Genomic DNA, 16,847 nt, shown 5'->3' with positions numbered 1-16,847 from the left:
AGAAACATTTAGGGAATCCTGAGCAGATCACTTTTAAAAATGAATTGTATTGAAGTATAATTTATATCCAGTGCACCGCATCCATCTAAATTGTACCGATCAGTAGGTTCAACGGGCCGGTCCAGACACTCCCTGCAGACACAGTCCATCCCCTCCACAGCTGCACCCCCACCCCCAACCTCACACCGGGGCTTGCGCAGGGCGCCCGCTTTGTCATTTTCATCGGCACAGATCTGATTCACCCCAACATTGGGCTTGCTTTTGACCAAGACCTTGCTTCCCGCTGAGGTCACTTTGTTGACAGGGTCTCAGACAGGCCCATGCTCCACGCTCCCTCTGAATCAGGAGTGCTCACCACCACTAAGAAACTGGCAGAGGGTTTTCCCACACTGATGGTAAAAAAAAAAAATGGGGGGCTGCTTTCTTTACTGCAGTGTGCTTTCCACATGTGAGTGTGCCCCAGCACCCTCAAGGGGCCATCCCCACGTGGGGGCAGGATGTCTGACAGCGCCAGCTCCCGGCTAGTCTCCAGAGTTCTCAGATGGACCCTCGCCTTGCCGCCTGTGAGGGGGAAGTAGGGCTGCTGCTCTCTAGCGGCTTCAGAAACATTCCAAGAGCCTGGTGTGACATGGGAGCAACAGCCCACCGGGCCTCCCTGTGACATGCCCTGAGGTCGTTAGCTGGGCCTCTCCACCAGGTCTGACCTTCCATCCTATCAAACAGAGAGAAAGTGGTGAAGAAACCAGCCCCACCTCCAGCTCCACCACAGGTCCTGAAGACCACTGCCCCCGTCCCCGAGCCCGCCAAGCCAGGAGACCCTCGGGAAGCCAGGAGGAGGGAGCGACAAGCAAGGACCCCCCCCAGGAGGTGAGCAGACCCACGTGGGGATTTCCGTATCTGATGCCTAGGCTAGAGGTGGGGCCATTCCTGGGCAAAGCAGCCTAGGCCAGGGATCCATTCTGTCCCTGACCTGTGAGATTTTGTCTAGTCCTGTCACCTCACTGAGCTTTGGTGTCCCCATGAGTGCAATGAGAGACGTGTGCCCGTCACACTGTCCACCTGGGGAGGGAGGGCACCCTTGACACCCAGAATCTTCCCTGGAAAGAGATGGTGGTGGTGTGGGGACACTGTAGAGAAATTGAAATGTCTTTTATTTTAAGAAAAAGTTGCACTTAGGAAATAGACCCCAATCACTTCCGAATCTGTGGCAGGTTACTGGCTAAGCATCTGTCTCGGGCCAGTGACTAGCCCTGGTTCTGAGGAGAGACTGTGTCTGCCCTTTTCAATTCTGCAGAGATGTGAGTGGCGGGACTTTTGGTTGTGTTGCAGGCGGACCATCAGTGGCAGCGGCAGCGGCAGCAGCTACAGCGGCTCTAGTTCCAGATCCAGGTCACTGTCAGCATCTCTCTGGCCCCGGTCCCCGTCAGCTTCTGCCCCTGCTCCTGCCTCCCAGTCAGGGTCTAGGGACCTTAGAAGAGGTCACCTCAGGTGTGAGCTTTCCTTCTCCCCTGGGCAGCCTGTGGCCATCAGTCGGTGCTGTCAGGAGCAGCTGGCTGTCTGTCTCCACCGGGTTGGAGAGGAGAGAACAGACTGACACTCGTGTAGTAGGGAGCCTGGCCCAGGGGCTCCAAGCATGTGAGGGGCCCAGGTGCCTTCTGCCCCACAAGCCCTTGATGGGCTCCCAGAAGCTGGGCGCTTCCAGTTCAGTGGGTCTGAGAGGGTCTGGCACCGAGTCTTCCTGCTTGTTCCTGCTTGTTCCTGACCCGGCCATGCTGTGCCGGAGGCAGCCAGGGACTGCCAGTTCTCTCAAATCTCAGAAAGGAAGCAGAAAAGAATTCTGCTGTTCAGGTGTTTAAAAGGTTGACAGTATTGAACCAGACCTTAGATTCCTTGAGTCAAACTTTCTTTTATTTCTAGGCAGCAGGTGGTTTATATATATTTGCCCAAATCTTTCTAAATAGGTTTAAAGGCCTAACTTTTAAAAAAGTGTTGAGCTCTCTTTCCTTGCCACACCCTATGCTAGTGTCTGATGACCTTAGGACACAGCAGTGGGGGTTTTCTCAGAGTACAGAGATAGCACTCCGCAGAGACTAATGCAGCAGCTTGTGCATTTCAAGTCCTTGTGCAGCATGAGCTGGGACAGAACCAGGGGCCCGTGAGACTGGCTATCATTTTCGAGCTTTCCTGACACAATCCATGGGTTAAAGTGGTCTCCCGTCTAGTGTCTGGGGTCACTGCAGGTGGAAGCTCTCCCTTCACTGTGCATTATTAACCGAGACTCTCAGTTCCGTGCTCGCTAACTCTCGGGTTGCACTTAGTCATATGCCCTGCCCAGCAAACAGCGTGGGCATCTCTCTGCTATGTGGCACCTTTAAACTATCTCGAGTTCCCTCTGAAATTTAAGGTTTGGTGGGTACATGTCCCTTGAAACTGGGAGTCGGGAAAAGTAGACGTCACCCCTGCCCAGGGCCTCCAGCCCCAGCCCATCTTTTGTTTGGGGACACGCGGGCACAAACAGGCTCGTACGTGTCTAGGTCCCTGAGCGTGAGCAGCGTCTCCTCGGTGTCCAGCGCCACGTCGAGCAGCAGCTCAGTGCACAGTGTGGACTCTGACGACATGTACGCCGACCTGGCCAGCCCTGTGTCCTCAGCCAGCTCACGGTCCCCAACCCCAGCCCAGACCAAGAAGGAGAAAGGTACGGGGCTCCTTGTGTGCTGGTGTTGTGGCCACAGAGGAGAGGCTGGCCCTTTGTGGAGAGAGGGGGCGTGTAGCCTTGGTCAGCACTGCGTGCAGCTGGTCAAACCGTGCGGTGACCTCCCAGTTTCATCCCTGCACACACGTTGCCTGCCTGATAACACACCCCTCCACCAAGCGGCACTCGGGTAACCACAGTGCAGTGTTGGTGACCGTGACCGAGCCCTTCTTGTCAGCAGGAAAATCTAAAAAAGAAGACGGTGTTAAAGAGGATAAGCGGAAAAGAGATTCATCCACACAGCCACCCAAATCCTCGAAATCTTCCACAGGCAGTAAATCCTCCCAGCAGCCCACAACCCCCCAGCAGGCACCCCCCGGGCAGCCCCAGCAGGGTACATTTGTGGCACACAAAGAGATCAAGTTGACACTGCTGAACAAGGTGAGGCTGTAGGCTCTTCTGGTGGGAGCCACAGGGAAACACGCAGCTCGGGGTCATCCTAGACCGAGACCGAGTGGGAGCCAGCAAGTGGCCTTTTGAACTTGGCGGCTGGGTATCAGCCCTGCTCATCCCCCTGCCCTGATGGACAGCCCTGTGGGAAAGGCGGGGGCGTGCGGGCACCGGTTGGACAGGTTGCTATAGCACATCCTGGGACATCAGGGCATCCAGTGGGTGCTCTCCCTGACCCGGAGCACCCACACCGTTGACCTTCTTCCCTGTGCCTAAGCTGGCCAGTTCCCACAGGGCAGCACTGGGACAGAGCAGAGCAAACTCGGCCTCTGTGAGATGATGTCTCCTAGGCCCTATGGGACTGGAAGGGCAAGAGGCTGAGTCTACTGGGGGCCTGTCCCGTCGCATGGCCCCCACAGGGAGCACAGCGTCTCAGCTGGCACCTTTGCCACAGCGAGTAAAGGCCCCCCAGCCGTGGGCCCTGCTTCACCCGGAGCCAGCTGGGTGAAGGGGGACCTGTGGGAGCAGAGAGCAGGTGTGGGAGTGAGGATGTCACCACTCTGTTCCTTGCGCTGTGTGTCCCGCCTGGTGGCCGGTGTCTCAGACCCTGTGTCCTCACTGTGCTCCCTCCCGTACTTCAGGCCGCTGACAAAGGGAGCAGGAAACGGTATGAGCCCTCGGACAAGGACAGGCCAAGCCCTCCTCCGGCCAAGCGGGCCAACGTGTCCCCAGACAGAGGTGAGCTCTGTCCCTTCAGGGACCCGACTGGCGGAGGGACCAGGACCTTGTCCATTTTTTAAGAAATTGAGGCCCCTTGCCCTGGCCAGTATGGCTCACTTGGTTGGAGCGTTATCCTGTAAACCGAGAAGTTGCAGGTTTGGTCCCCAGTGGGTCCCCAGTGGGCGTGTGTACAAGAGGTCCCCGATCAGTTCACCTGTGAGAGGCAACCGATAGATGTTTCCCTCTCTCCCTTCTCTGTCTAAAATCAATGAGCATGTCCTTGGGTGAGGGTTAAAAAAAAAGTTACAAAACAGAAAAATATAGAGAGAGAGACACAGACAGAGGACCCCACGGAACTTCTGGTCTTTATTTACAGTATTAGAAGTCAAAACTGGGAAAAATTCTTAATATTTTTAAATAACTGGTAAGCCACTATATTTTAGCACAAATAACATTTCTTTATGAAAAATAACTATTTCCCAAAACAAAAGTTAGTACGAGTGGCGTTGGGGTTTTTCTGTTTGTTGTTTTTTTGTTTTTGTTTTGTTTTGTTTTTCAGTTTTTTATTGATTTTTAGAGATAAAGAAACATCGACCTCTTGTTCCACTTTTTATGCATTCGTTGGTTGATGCTGCTGTGTGCCCTGACCAGGGATCAGACCTGCAGCCTCGGCACATCAGGATGACGCTCTGGCCAACTGAGCTGCCCCATCAGGGGGAGCTCCCAAAGGCACTGGGTTGGGTTGGCTTTGGTCTGTTTTGTCCCAGATTTCTAATATCTGGCTGACAGACGACGGCTGGGTTCTCTTCTCTTGTGATAGCACAGAACACACGGGCTCTGGGAGACTCCACCCGACTCTGAGAACGTGAGGGCAGAGGGTGGGCAGGGTCTCCGTGTTCCTGTGGGAACAGGCTGACGGCTCGGTGGTCTGGTAGACACCAGCTCCAGAAACCTGGCACCAGTCTGGAGCTCGGCGCTCATGGGTCCCCTGGGGCCCCGCTGAGGAAATTAGGAAGCTGTGCTGAGCTGTCAAGATAGAGCGGGGTCACTAGCATCCGGTAAGGCTGCACCAGCCCTCTCCGCTGCCAGCCCCATGTATAACTGGGACCCTGGTCTTACATTGTCCCAGGTTCTCGGGACCGGAAGTCAGGTGGGAGAATCGGCTCCCCAAAGCCAGAGCGGCAAAGGGGCCAGAATTCCAAGGCTCCTGTGGCCCCGCCAGACAGGTGAGTGCCCCACCCGAGCCACAGCCACACCACGTGGGCTCCTTTGCCTCGGGAGGGCCGGCAGACCCAGAGGCAGCTGGGGCACGTCTCAGATCTGGAGGCAAGAGGGCAGCCCCACATGTCTCACTCTGCCGCACCCGCGGGGCCTGGGATAAGAGTGGCCTGAGGCACTCCACTGTCGGCCTAAGGTGGGGAGTTGGGGACTTACGGATGGGAAGGTGGTCCCAGCTCTTTTGTACCTTCCATTTGAGGCACAGGGAGTAGGAGAGTAATTTCCTTTTCCCAGGAATTTGGCTCTGAGTCCCTGTGCAGCTACGCCATGTAGCTCGGGGTCAAGGTTTGGGGGGGGTGGCAGATATGGGGAGGGCAGGTGCACAAGACTCGGAGCTGTGCAACCCCAACACACACCCAGGCACCCGTAGCCTCAGGGGTCCTAAGTCTGTAGCGTGGGTCTTACGTCACCTCGGACGGAGGCCGCACACCAGGACCAAAAGCAAGAGGGACTGGTTAGTGCGGTGCTGGGCTGGGGCCTGGCACTCACCCACCATGGGGTGGGGGCCTCCGTTCCCTGCGGAGAGGGTGCCTTCTGCCTGGCAGGTACAGCAGATAGGGCTCAGGCCCCTAGACGGGGCCTCGTGGCCCCCGCCTGGCAGGAGCTCGTGGCAGAGAGGGAGAGGCACTCGGACCCCTCTAATGGCCTCCCCACCCCTGCAGGAAGCGCCAGTTGTCACCGCAGTCCAAGAGCTCCAGCAAGGTCACAAGTGTGCCTGGTAAAGCCTCAGATGCCAGCACCACCACCTCCACTGGCACGAAATCAGGGAAGGCCAGCACACTGTCGAGGCGGGAGGAGCTCCTGAAGCAGCTCAAAGCCGTGGAGGACGCCATTGCTCGCAAGCGGGCCAAGATTCCTGGGAAAGTGTAATGGGCCCTGCGGGCTCGGCTCCCCTACCAGAGGCAAAGACTCGCGTGTTTTTATAAATAGGGTAAGCGCAGCCATTTTGGATTTTGCAGTCAATGTCTTATTTTGGCTGTGATTCTTTTTAAATATTAAAAAAGAAAAAAAGTTTCTCAGCTGGAAAAGAAGCCACACACACGTAATGAAGATGATGCTGAACCCCAGCCTTCCCCCGACCACACTGACCGGCCCCTTCCAGAGCAGAGGCAGGCAGGCAGCACTGGGCGAGGACGCGGCAGTTTTATGTAAATTTTAAGTCCCAGGCGTCCTGATCAGCCAGCCCGTACATCTTCCCTCCCGATCTTCTGTTCCTCCCTCTGCCAGTGAGGCCAGTTCTCGCCCTGCTGTCTGTCGCGGCCTCGCCATGCGGCTCTCCTGCTGTCGACGGGAACACCGAGTGCTTCTGAGCAACCTCTTCCCCGTCCCTGCCCGTCCCCAGGATCAAAATATATATATATTCTTCACTAAAGTCTGACTGGGAAATAACTTCCTGTCTTATTTTAAGCATCAATTTGTTTTAGTTGATTTGAAAATGAACAAAATACAGAAAGACCAAAAAAAAAAGGCCAAGGGTATATTGTTGGGCGTCTGTCTAATGTGGAGGGTCTTTTTCTGAGGGGTCTCCTAAAATAAAATATTTTGATAAGCAGCTGCCTTAACCCTGGTGGTGGTGTTTCGTGTGCCTGGGCCTGCACACCTCGTGGCGTCCACTGGGCCCTCCTGCTGTGCCGCGGCCCCTGGCTAATGGAGGCTGGGGACATGGGGTCTCCCCGGAGACCCTTGTGCGATTCCCTGGGAGCTTTCAGCCCAGAGCAGTAATTGCTCACTCACCGTTAGCGCAGGCACTCTGTCCTCTGCCCCCCACCCCCAGGGAGCACTGTGCCTCAGTTTCCTGGTGGTGGACATGGCCCTGGCAGGGCTTCCTGCATGCAAACCCGTGGTCACCTACTCCAGCAGAGGGCCCTGGGCTAGAGAGGTCAGGAAGGATCCTCCTCAGGCCAGGCCAACACCTGTCCCCAAAGCCAGTGCCCCATCCAGAGCCTTAAATTTGCTGTCCATCCACTGCAGAGCAGAAATGTCCGCCGTTCTCAGGGCAGCAGCCCTTGGGGTTCCCACTGCCGTCTGGAGAGCCCCAGTAGGGCCCTTTCCACCGTGGGGCAAACCCCAGTGCTCACTTGGGGTCCTTCTTGGTCGGATTAAACTCACACAGTGGTGCCATGGACCTCAGCGTGCCCCGCCACCCTCAGGTTCCCATAAAGCAAGTACTGTAAGGACTAGGGATTGAAACACCCCCAGAGCCCACACTGCTGCTGCCCCCAGTTCCAGTCCTGCAGGAGGGTCCTGTGGAGCTAGTGCCCGGAGGCAGCAGCCTGGGGTCCTCATCTACTTACATGAGCTGCTGAGCTGACACCAGCTTACAGTGTGCATGTCCCGGCGCTCCGCCCCGAAGCTGGGTGGCAGTCAGGCTGGACAGGAAAGCTTGCAGGGGCCGGTGCTGCACACTGGCTGTGCGGCTGGGCCTCCTGAGTGCACGCACTGTTTTCCATCCAGTGCCCACATCCTCTTACAGCACAGCAGCCTGAGTGGGGTGTCTCCCACTATTTTTAAAGGCTTATCTGGTGTGCCATCAGGTCATAGCCAGATGCAAAGGGAACTCCCATTTTCTGAATGAGTGGCTTTCAAGGACCTGGAGCCAGAATCCAGGACACCTTGAGTGCCAGCCTGTCCCTGTGTTCCATGTCCATAAGCCACTGGGTCCTGTAATCCAGCTGGGCAGTGACTGCCCCTCTAAAGCCAGGATCCCACAGGTGAGCCCACTACACAGGTCTCTGTACTCCTCCCTCCTCTAGCCCTTTCCAGTCCCAAGAGACTGACCTGACCCTGACCTCTAACACCTAGGCTGGAGCCACAGCCCTGGGTCCCCTTGACCCAAGCTAGGTTTAAACAAGCAGGTTTCCATTTGCTGTCTGAGGTCGTGGCTCACCTGGGCTAGGCTGGGGCCCCGTGCCTGTCCTGGGAGGGGTGAGGGCCTCACCCTGAGCCAGCTCTCCCCTGCCAGGGTCTAGTGGGGAGAACATTCCAGGCCAGGCATCTGAGAAAAGGGAGACCTGTTGACTGAGATCCTGACAGGTGGTTAACATGCAAATACAGTGGGGATAATTGCGAGTTTCTCAAGTTCCGTCTCTGCCCACCACACTGCTCCTCCAGTGCACTGTGGGGTCCCCTACCTTTCAGTCCTCACTGCACAGCCAGGCTAACCCCTCCCCGCCGCTGGCCTGTCCTCCCACCCTAGGGCCTTTGCACTTGCTGTTCCCTGACCCTGGAACGCTGACCTAGCTGACTCCTCCCACTTCCTCTCAGCCCCTCCCCTCAGTCTCTCCAGTGTCTGCAGCCACAATGCGGTCCTCAAGCTGTTACCTTGTGTTTCCTCCAGTGGAACCCGGAGAAGCGCTTGGCCCCAAGTTCCTAACACTGGCCTGTCTCAGAGGAAGGAACCAGATCTTGATTTTCATCTCTCAGCCCCGGGGTCAGGCCCCTGCTGTTCCCCTCCAGGCTTGGGCCTCCACCTACCCCTTTTGCCTCCAGATTTGGCTTCCCTTCCCCGCTTACTGCCAACCCTCCATCTCCGTGGCAGTTCCCCTGCCAGCCTGTAAGTCCCCCCACTCCCACAGAGCAGAAGTCATTCTCATCCTCACTCAGAAGCTCTGGCTGAGAAAAGCCAGGCCCTGGCCTTGGCCCTGGGTGAACAAGCAGGGATGCCCCCACCCTAGAAAGCCCCATGTACAGGACCATGGACAAAGATGCAGTCAAAAGTCATTCCTGACAATGCAAAGTGCTGTGGGAACAAGTCAACTGGGCTGTATGATAGACTGACTCCAGGCAGGAGCTGCCTGGGGCCCAGTGGTTAGGAAGGTCACACCCTCCAGCGAAAGGGGAGGCAGTATTGTCATGCCCCCTTCACAGATGAGTGGTCTCAGCCCTGTTGCTGGGCCCCCCTCTAGGATAGGTGAAAACTTGAAGCCTGGAACCCCAAGAGCCTGGAGCAAACCCTTCCTGCAGGCCACCTCCCAACCCAGGCCCACTTGGCTGCTTCTATCCAGCCAGGGCTATAAAGGCTCTGAGCCACAGGCTGGGCCACACACGAAGCACCTGCTGTGTCCCTGTGTCTCCTGTGTTTTGCCTTTCTGCCTTGGCCTGTGTCTTTCTCTCCACTGCCTTCCCTCTGCCAGCCTCTGTTCCCGGATTTGTCTGTCTGTGACACTTTGCACCTGTCTCCTCTGTCTGGCCCCTCCTCTTGCTTTGAAGTGCCCTCACATTCTTCTTCCTGCGTCTCTGTCCTCTTAGTTGTGTGTCTCTGAGAGTTGGGGGTGTGGTAATCAGGGGTGTGGTCCTGTGGGCATGGTTTGTGGGGGGTTCTTCCCAGACACGGCCTCCAAGATGCCCTCAGACCTTCCACTTGGTGGTGCCTTTCCAGTCTTGCCCAACCTGGGACTTCTGTGCTTGCTTCAGCAGTCAGCAGCACCGGAATGAGGCTCCACCCCTGCCTGCCCTGTGCCCTTCCGGCCCCACCCCCACCCCGTACCACACACACACACTCCCAGTCCTTGTATTGGCCTCCTGCGTGGGAGCAGGGGGCCCATGGTGAGGAGGGATAGGTGTGAAGTCAGGGTCGCAGTTTCCTCAACAGAGCACAGTGCGTGCCTGGTCAGCTGTTCAGAACAGATACAAGAACACAGACAATGCAGACACCCCATGAGGGTTGGCCCGTGCAGGGAGGTGGCCCCCCTCAACACCCGCCCCCACCCCTGCTGGACCCAAGCATCCAGAGCCTTCCTGTAGGGTGGGAAACCCCAGAAACCCCTGTGCAAGCAAGTTTTACAGCCTTTTCATTTCCTGTTGAACACCTGTGTGAGTGCAGCCGGACTTTCCAGACCAAAGGAAGCAATGCTGCTGCCCGCTGGCCTTCCTGGGTTCCTGGCCTCCCTGCCTCGCCAGCATGAACTGCCTAGAGGCCCAGCACGGGGGACATCGTCACCCTGCTTTTTCCCATGAGGTCATCCAGGCTTATCTCCCCTTGGTTCTGCTGTGCTAGTAGAGCATCTAGGTGCTAGGACTGGGTGTGCTGGAGACATGGCTCCTGCCATCCAGGGGCTCACACCACACTTCTGGGAACAGCAGGAGGGGCTGGAATTTTTCTCTTTAAAGAAATGTTTTTTAAGATTTTATTTTTAGAGAGGGGAAGGGAGGGAGAAAGAGAGGGAGAAACATCAATGTGTGGTTGCCCCTCAAGTGCCCCCTACTGGGGACCTGGCCCACAACCCAGGCATGTGCCCTGACTGGGAATCTAACTGGTGACCTTTCAGTTCTCAAGTCAGCACTCAATCCACTGAGCCACACCAGCCAGGGCTGGAGTTTTTCTGAGACCTCCAAGGGCCCCAGCAGGCAGGTAGGTCCCAGTTCTCTCAGCCTGACCTAACCCACAACGTCAGCATCTAGTACGAGAGGGTGTACTGGGCTCAATTGTGTCCCCCCCTAAAAAAATATGTTGAAGTCCTAGCCACCAGTGCCTGCAAGGAGTGTGTCCTTATCTGAGAAAAGGGCCTTTGCAGATATCATTAAGGCGTGGATCTTGAAATGAGATCGTCCTGGAGGAGGGCACGTGTTCTCGTAAATGACACAGACACAGGGAGGCCATGTGAACACGAGGCAAAGGTTGGAGTGATGGGTCTCCAAGCCAAGGACTCTGAGGGTCACAGTGCCACACACAGCTGGGAGAGGCAGTAAGGATCCTGCCGACACTTTGTTTTGCGGGTTCTGGCCTCCGGAACTGTGAGGGAATAATTTTCTCTTGCTTTAAGCATCTTGGTTTGTGGTACTTTATTATGACAGCCCTAGCAAACAATGCAGTGGGTGAGCTCCCCATTTCAGGAAGCATGCAAGCAGAGGGTAAATGGGTAGGGGCATTGTAAGGGAGGGGGGCAGTCCTAGGGACTCATGGCATCCATCCAGCCATCCCATCCATCCATAATTCAAAATAAACAGAGAAAACAGTCATGACACAGCACCTGTTGCTGAGGCACTTCCATCCACCCATGCAGGGTAGGACCTCCTCTAATCCTCACCGGCTCCTCGCAGGACAGCTTAACCCTGAAGATGCTCAGGCCCCGAGAGGGCAAGTCCTTGCCCAGAGTCACACACTGCTGTGTGGCGTTGCTGGGAGAGCTCAGGTATCCTGCTCCCGTCTCCAGCCCCACCCCTCTCAGGGGGTCTTCATGTCCACCAGGTTTGTGGCTTTAAACAGAGAATGGTGCCGTAACAGCATATACACTCCGGCCCCTACCGTCAGGCAAAGGAAGACTGGAGGGCAGGTTGGCACCCTTCCTCCACTCCCCTCTGATTCGAGAGGACCAGGACAGGCAGGGCCCTCAGCATTGGAGGGTGCCTAGGTGCCTGCCCAGGGACCCCCGGGCAGGCCCTCCCCAGGATGGCCTTCAAACCCCATTCAAAACTTTGCAAGATCTGTCTCCAAACTCTCTCCTTCCCGGGATAACAAAGGCACCCTCCCAGCACCTCTCTTCCCAGCCAGCAGCATGAGTGGGTGGGACGCAGGTGGGCTCCCAGGGCCTCCTTAAATAAAGCTTCCCAGGGTGCACTGCTCCTTAACGTTTCCAAGGCATTTTCACCCCCCCATCTCAGACATGTTAGCTTGAATTTTTGTTGAAAAATACACACGGAAGCCCAAACACACAGGGTGGGCCAAAAGTAGGTTTACAGCTGTTAGTATGGAAAATAATACAATAATTAATAAGTAATAAAACAAAAAGAAACTGTGTTTCAAATACTCACTCCTCTAAATCCACTTTTGCCCGACCCTGACAAAGCCTGAAGACGCTCACTCCCCAACTCCCCAAGTCTCCCCGGGACTTCCCCGCACCGGCAGTTTGAGGCAGACACTGCCGTTCCCCTGACCTTGATCATCTTAGGTAAAAAATGAAACCAACTTCATGTCCACCGATGGGACAGGAGCACTGTGCTGCGGCATGTGATGTGTGAGCCCCACCCCAGGCACCGGGTCACCAGGTCCAGAGAGCGAAAACATACAGGTGTAATCAGAGAGGCAAGCTAAAGAATCCTCAGCAGCCCTGGCTGGTGGGGCTCAGTGGATTGAGTGCCAACGTGCATGCGAACCAAAGGGTTGCTGATTGATTCCCAGGCAGGGTTCAGGCCTGGGCTCATGCCCAGGTCCCCAGTAGGGGGCGTGCAAGAGGCAACCACACATCGAAGTTTCCCTCTCCCTTTGCCTCTCTGAAGATAAATGAACAAAATCTTAAACAAAAAAAGAATACTCAGGAAAAACCCTTTTACAGAAGGTTCCAGAATGTTACATAGGCAGGATCTGTTTGCAGCTCCATCTACAGGTGCATAGCCTGGGGTGGGGTCCCTCTGGGTGGGAGTGAGAGGAAAACAGAATAGGGTGACAATTAGGGTGGCAGTGAGAGGAGGTCTGGAGCGAGGGGTGGGTGGGCTTCATCTGCCCTGGGCTGGGGAGAAGGGGACAGTCTGTGGGGACCAGAAGGGAGGGGAGGAGGAAGCGGCAGCTGGGCACTTCCCAAGGAGGAAGCGATGCTGGATTTTCCCCAGGTGTGGCCAGAAGTATAAAGGTGCTGACAGCCAGCTGGCCAGGCCTGCCACTGGTGCACCCCAGAACCACAGCCAAGTATACCTGGGACTGCTGCCAGGCACACACCAGCCAGCCACTCTGAGCCCAGCCACTGAAATGGTGAGCCGCCTCTCCCCACGCCCCCATCTGGACAGTGCCATCTGGCCCAGAAGGATTGACAGTTCCCTGAGCTCTGAGCTGATGATGTTGGGATGGGGTCCAGGAAGTCCCTTCAAATCTTGGGGCAAGAGGGAACCAGAACACAGGAACTCTGGTTCACTGAGGAGCTTGGGCCAAGGGGCTAGCCCCTCTGGGCCTCAGGTTCCCCAACTGTAAGAGCAGGCCATTTCCCATCTTTACATAGGGAACAGGGCAAGCTGGGGTGGCAGCAAGGTGCCCCCTTCCCTGGGCATGCCCTGACCACCCACTTCCTGTTCCACCAGCTCCTCCCCAGCCTTCTGCTTCTGCTCTGGCTGTCTGCCAGCCTGGCTGTCCATAGCCCCCCACTCTGGGGAGGCCACACCCATGGGACCCCACGCTGCTACTCAGCCGAGGAGCTGCCCCTGGGCCGGGCCCCTGCACACCTGCTGGCCCGAGCTGCCAAGTGGGAGCAGACTTTGCCGGTAGCCCTGGTGTCCAGCCTGGAGGCAGTGGGCCGCAGGAAGCGGCACAAGGGGCCCCCAGCTGGAACCCGGTGCCCGGTGCTGCAGCCTGAGGAGGCACTGGAAGCCGACATCCACCAGCGCTCCATCTCTCCCTGGAGATACCGGTGAGGACTGTGGGGCTCCCTGGGCACTGGGATCCTCCTGTGTGGCACTGGGCTGCTCCCTCCCTTCTCTGGGCACTGGATTCCTAAAGAGCTCTCCGAGCCTCGGTGTTTTCACTACTTAAATGGGATAAGCATCCTGACCTCGTCCAGCCAGGCCCCTGTCCTGGGGGGTGGGGGGGTCCCATCAAGTGAGCTCCTCCTTGCCACTGTTGTCTTGAGATCTCAGCCCAGACCTTGGGTACCAAGGTCTCCTGGGAAAATTCTGGGACCCCCACTTGAGCCCTTGCAGGCGATGGGCTGGACCAAAAGGGAGGTAGGGGGTGGCTCGTGAAAGCCACCTACCCTAGCTTCTGTGCTCTGAGAGGGCACTGGAGTCATGGGAAATCATCACTTATTGAGCACTGACTGCATGCCTGCCCTCTGGGCTCCCTGCAGCCTGATGCCTCAGCTCTCAGGCCAGGAGCGCCCCAGAGCACACAGGGCAGCCACGGGGTGCAGTCAGGGAAGGAGGGACACGCCTGCTGAGGCTCTCCGCAGTGCCTCACCACTCTTCTCCTGCAGTGTGGACACGGATGAGAACCGCTACCCGCAGAAGCTGGCCTTCGCCGAGTGCCTGTGCAGGGGCTGCATCAGCACCAGGACCGGCCGTGAGACAGCAGCGCTCAACTCTGTCCCGCTGTACCAGAGCCTGCTGGTGCTGCGCAGACAGCCCTGCTCCCAGGATGCAACAGGGGTGCCCACGCCCGGAGCCTTTGAATTCCATGTCGAGTCCATCCAAGTGCCCATTGGCTGCACCTGCGTCCTACCCAGGGTGGTACTGTGACCGCTTGCCTCAGCTGTCCCCACAGCTGTGCTGTGGGCAGGGATGGCCTCCCAGACTGGACAGTGGGGCTCTCTCTGCAGAGAGGGCCCCTCCTATTTATTTTGTGTATTTATTGGTTATTTATATGCCCTGGGTGACCCCACTGCCCCTACCCAGGGCCCCCGGGCAGGCACCAGGGCTCCAGGCCTCTAGTCTGAGGAAGGACAGTGGAGACTGGGCGCTCCAGGGGAGGGCCGGGTAACCCTGCCCTGGTCAGCCCCTCTCGATGCTCAGTCACCCTTTCATACAAACAGTGGGCTAGAAGGAACCTCATTATTCTCTAGAACTTTTTAAAATAAAAACAGGAAAGGGGTTCCGATGGCCCCACGTGGTGGTCCCACTGGGATCCCCCACACTCCCTCTTTCCACCTCCCCTGTATTTCTAAAACAATTATTTATTGTAAATGCAAATGTGTGTCATTAAATTGATAAACACCCCAAGGGCACAGCATCAGATGTCCCAGGTAGATACAGGGGTGAAGATAACCCCCTCACCCTCACCCCTGCCGGGCCCTCACTCCCAGCTGGCCTTGCAGGAGCTGCTGCAGGCCCACATTCACCAGAAAGGCCTGTGCGTGAACCCCAAGTACATGCAGGGTGGGGGAGCCCAGATGTGCCCTGCTGGCTGCTGTGGTTTTCGCCTGGTGACGCCTCCTGGTGATGGCACTGGGGCCCCAGGATGGGCCGCGTCCCCACAGCCCGGCTGTGATGAAGAGAGGCCTTCCTCTACCCACTGGCCCAGGGTGTGGCCAGACCTACGCTGTGACAGTGAGCACCCTCTCCATCCTTGGGAAATACCTCTGCGACCCCAGGGACAGGCATCTCTGAGGGTAACTCCCAGGGGGCACCAGCTCAGGGGGCACCTGTGCAGCCTGGGTGAGTGCCGTCACCTTCAGCTGTCTGAGCCTTGCCCCCCCAGCCCAGCAGAGGCCCAGGAGCTCCAAAGGCCATCCCCCAGCCCCAACGTCCCCTTGGGCTTCTGTCCACCACAGGTGACCTGCTAGTCCAGGGGTAACCAAGCTGGCCAGCGTCCCCAGGCCAGATGCCCCACTGGCCAACCGATGGCCCGGCCTGTGCTCTCACTGCAGAAGTCCTGAACCTGCATTTTCCGGCATGGGGTTGTCGGAGGCATTTCATTAAGGGGCCCAGGAGTGCGTGGCCTCAGCGGTTGTAGAAGGGGCCCTGGGGCAGTTCTGGCTCAGCCACGACCCCCGAACAGGACCAGCCAAATCTGAGGGTTGACAGGGCACTATGGGGTTTGCTGGGCCCTTATCAGCACCCGCCTGCCTGACCAGTAGTTCTCACCCACTGCGTAATGCCTACTGTGTGCAAGTACCAGGAAGGGGGATGGGTGACCTTGGTCTTGAGCCTGGAAGGACCAGGGGATCCGCACATATTTGCTGAGTGTCTGTGTGCCTGGTGCTGGGAATAGAGACGTGGACAAAATGGACAGACCTCTGCTGCCCACATGTGGGGTGACAATGACCACCACAGGACAAGTAACACGGTGCTCCGTTAGGGCTGGTGAAGGAATTAAGGACAGTGATGCAGTAGGCAGAGGGGCTGCAATTTCAAACAGAGGCCACACGGCCATGGAGGCCACTTGAGCCAAGGCCTGGATGGCCAGCCAGGGACCTATGTTCCTGGCGGAGGGAACAGCCCATGCAAGGGCCCTGAGAAGGCAGCGTGCCTGTGTCTGAGGGTTGGGGTGGCCCATTGGCTGGAGCCGAGGGAGCAGAGGGTAACTGTGGGGCGAGGGTGCACAGAGTGTCGTCCTGGACTGTGGGGGTCTGTGGGTCTGAGTGGGTGCCAGGTGGGTCAACCACGGTGCTGGAAATGGCCTGCAGGAGGCAGGGCAGAGCAGGGGCCAGCAGTTTTATTGTCCTTCTGGGAGGCCGCAGTGGCCGTTTCCTGGGCCCAGGCTGCTGGTACTGAGTTGGCCCTGGAGCATTAGAGGGCCCCAGATACTTGGAATTCCAGGTCTGAGAGCAGGATTTGCTGAGAGCTGGTGGGGCAAACGAGAGGCAAGGGATTTAGGGACTTTTCCAGACCTTGAGAGAGCAGGTGGTTGGGGAGAGCCCACCAAGGAGTCTTCCCAGGCTGGGATGTGAGCTGAAGCCAGGCAAAGCTTGGGGGCCATTGGGCTCCCCACTAGGGAGCAAAAGACAGTACCTAGGAAGGCCATGTCTGGCCCCCTCCTGGAGAGAGAGGAGAGGAGAGAGAAAGAGCGAGAGATGTTTGGTGTGTGTGTTTGCAGCCTGAGGACTGGAGAGGCAAGGGCAGGCCCGGCGCCCCCACAGCTGGCCTGGCCGACACCAAGGTGAAGGCCCGCGGGGCTCCCCCGGGGCCTCCCCTCGCTCACCTGCACTCCCGCTGCACTCAGCTGCTGGGGTGGGACCAGGGGGCTCCACAAGGTGAGTCTGGCAGGTCCAGGAAAGCTCTCGGGCGGGGGGGCACACATTCCCTCCTCCCAGGCCTGGGGACTTCATTTCTAGAGTAGAAACTCAAATAC

At 57.3% G+C, this 16,847-nt stretch overlaps 2 protein-coding genes across 5 annotated transcripts in view; both read left to right on the top strand.

Annotated features, from left to right (window-relative positions):
* ZC3H18 (zinc finger CCCH-type containing 18) overlaps positions 1–6,692 on the top strand; it is a 60,822-nt gene extending 54,130 nt beyond the window's left edge. For 2 of the 4 annotated variants that reach the window (XM_045818887.1, XM_045818889.1), the window contains 7 exons: positions 724–867; positions 1,330–1,389; positions 2,535–2,695; positions 2,931–3,133; positions 3,784–3,880; positions 4,992–5,088; positions 5,803–6,692. In XM_045818887.1, coding sequence (XP_045674843.1) covers positions 724–867; positions 1,330–1,389; positions 2,535–2,695; positions 2,931–3,133; positions 3,784–3,880; positions 4,992–5,088; positions 5,803–6,010 — 970 coding nt within the window. In that variant the 3' untranslated portion in view covers positions 6,011–6,692. The remainder of the gene's footprint in view (positions 1–723; positions 868–1,329; positions 1,390–2,534; positions 2,696–2,930; positions 3,134–3,783; positions 3,881–4,991; positions 5,089–5,802) is intronic. The other 2 variants (XM_045818888.1, XM_045818890.1) reach the window with 1 other exon arrangement.
* A 6,059-nt stretch (positions 6,693–12,751) lies between these two features.
* IL17C (interleukin 17C) lies at positions 12,752–15,350 on the top strand. The gene is made up of 5 exons (XM_045819116.1): positions 12,752–12,824; positions 13,148–13,473; positions 14,035–14,287; positions 14,860–14,932; positions 15,328–15,350. The coding sequence occupies exons 1-5, from the start codon at positions 12,822–12,824 to the stop codon at positions 15,348–15,350; spliced, it is 678 nt and encodes a 225-aa protein (XP_045675072.1). The 5' UTR covers positions 12,752–12,821.
* The last annotated feature ends 1,497 nt before the right edge of the window (positions 15,351–16,847 follow it).

This window comes from Phyllostomus hastatus, unplaced genomic scaffold (assembly GCF_019186645.2).
Source record: "Phyllostomus hastatus isolate PE091 unplaced genomic scaffold, TTU_PhHast_1.1 phas_scaffold_345, whole genome shotgun sequence".
In the NCBI taxonomy this organism is placed as follows: domain Eukaryota; kingdom Metazoa; phylum Chordata; class Mammalia; order Chiroptera; family Phyllostomidae; genus Phyllostomus; species Phyllostomus hastatus.
Note: the sequence above shows the minus strand (reverse complement) of the source record. Positions and strands in the feature narration are given on the sequence as shown.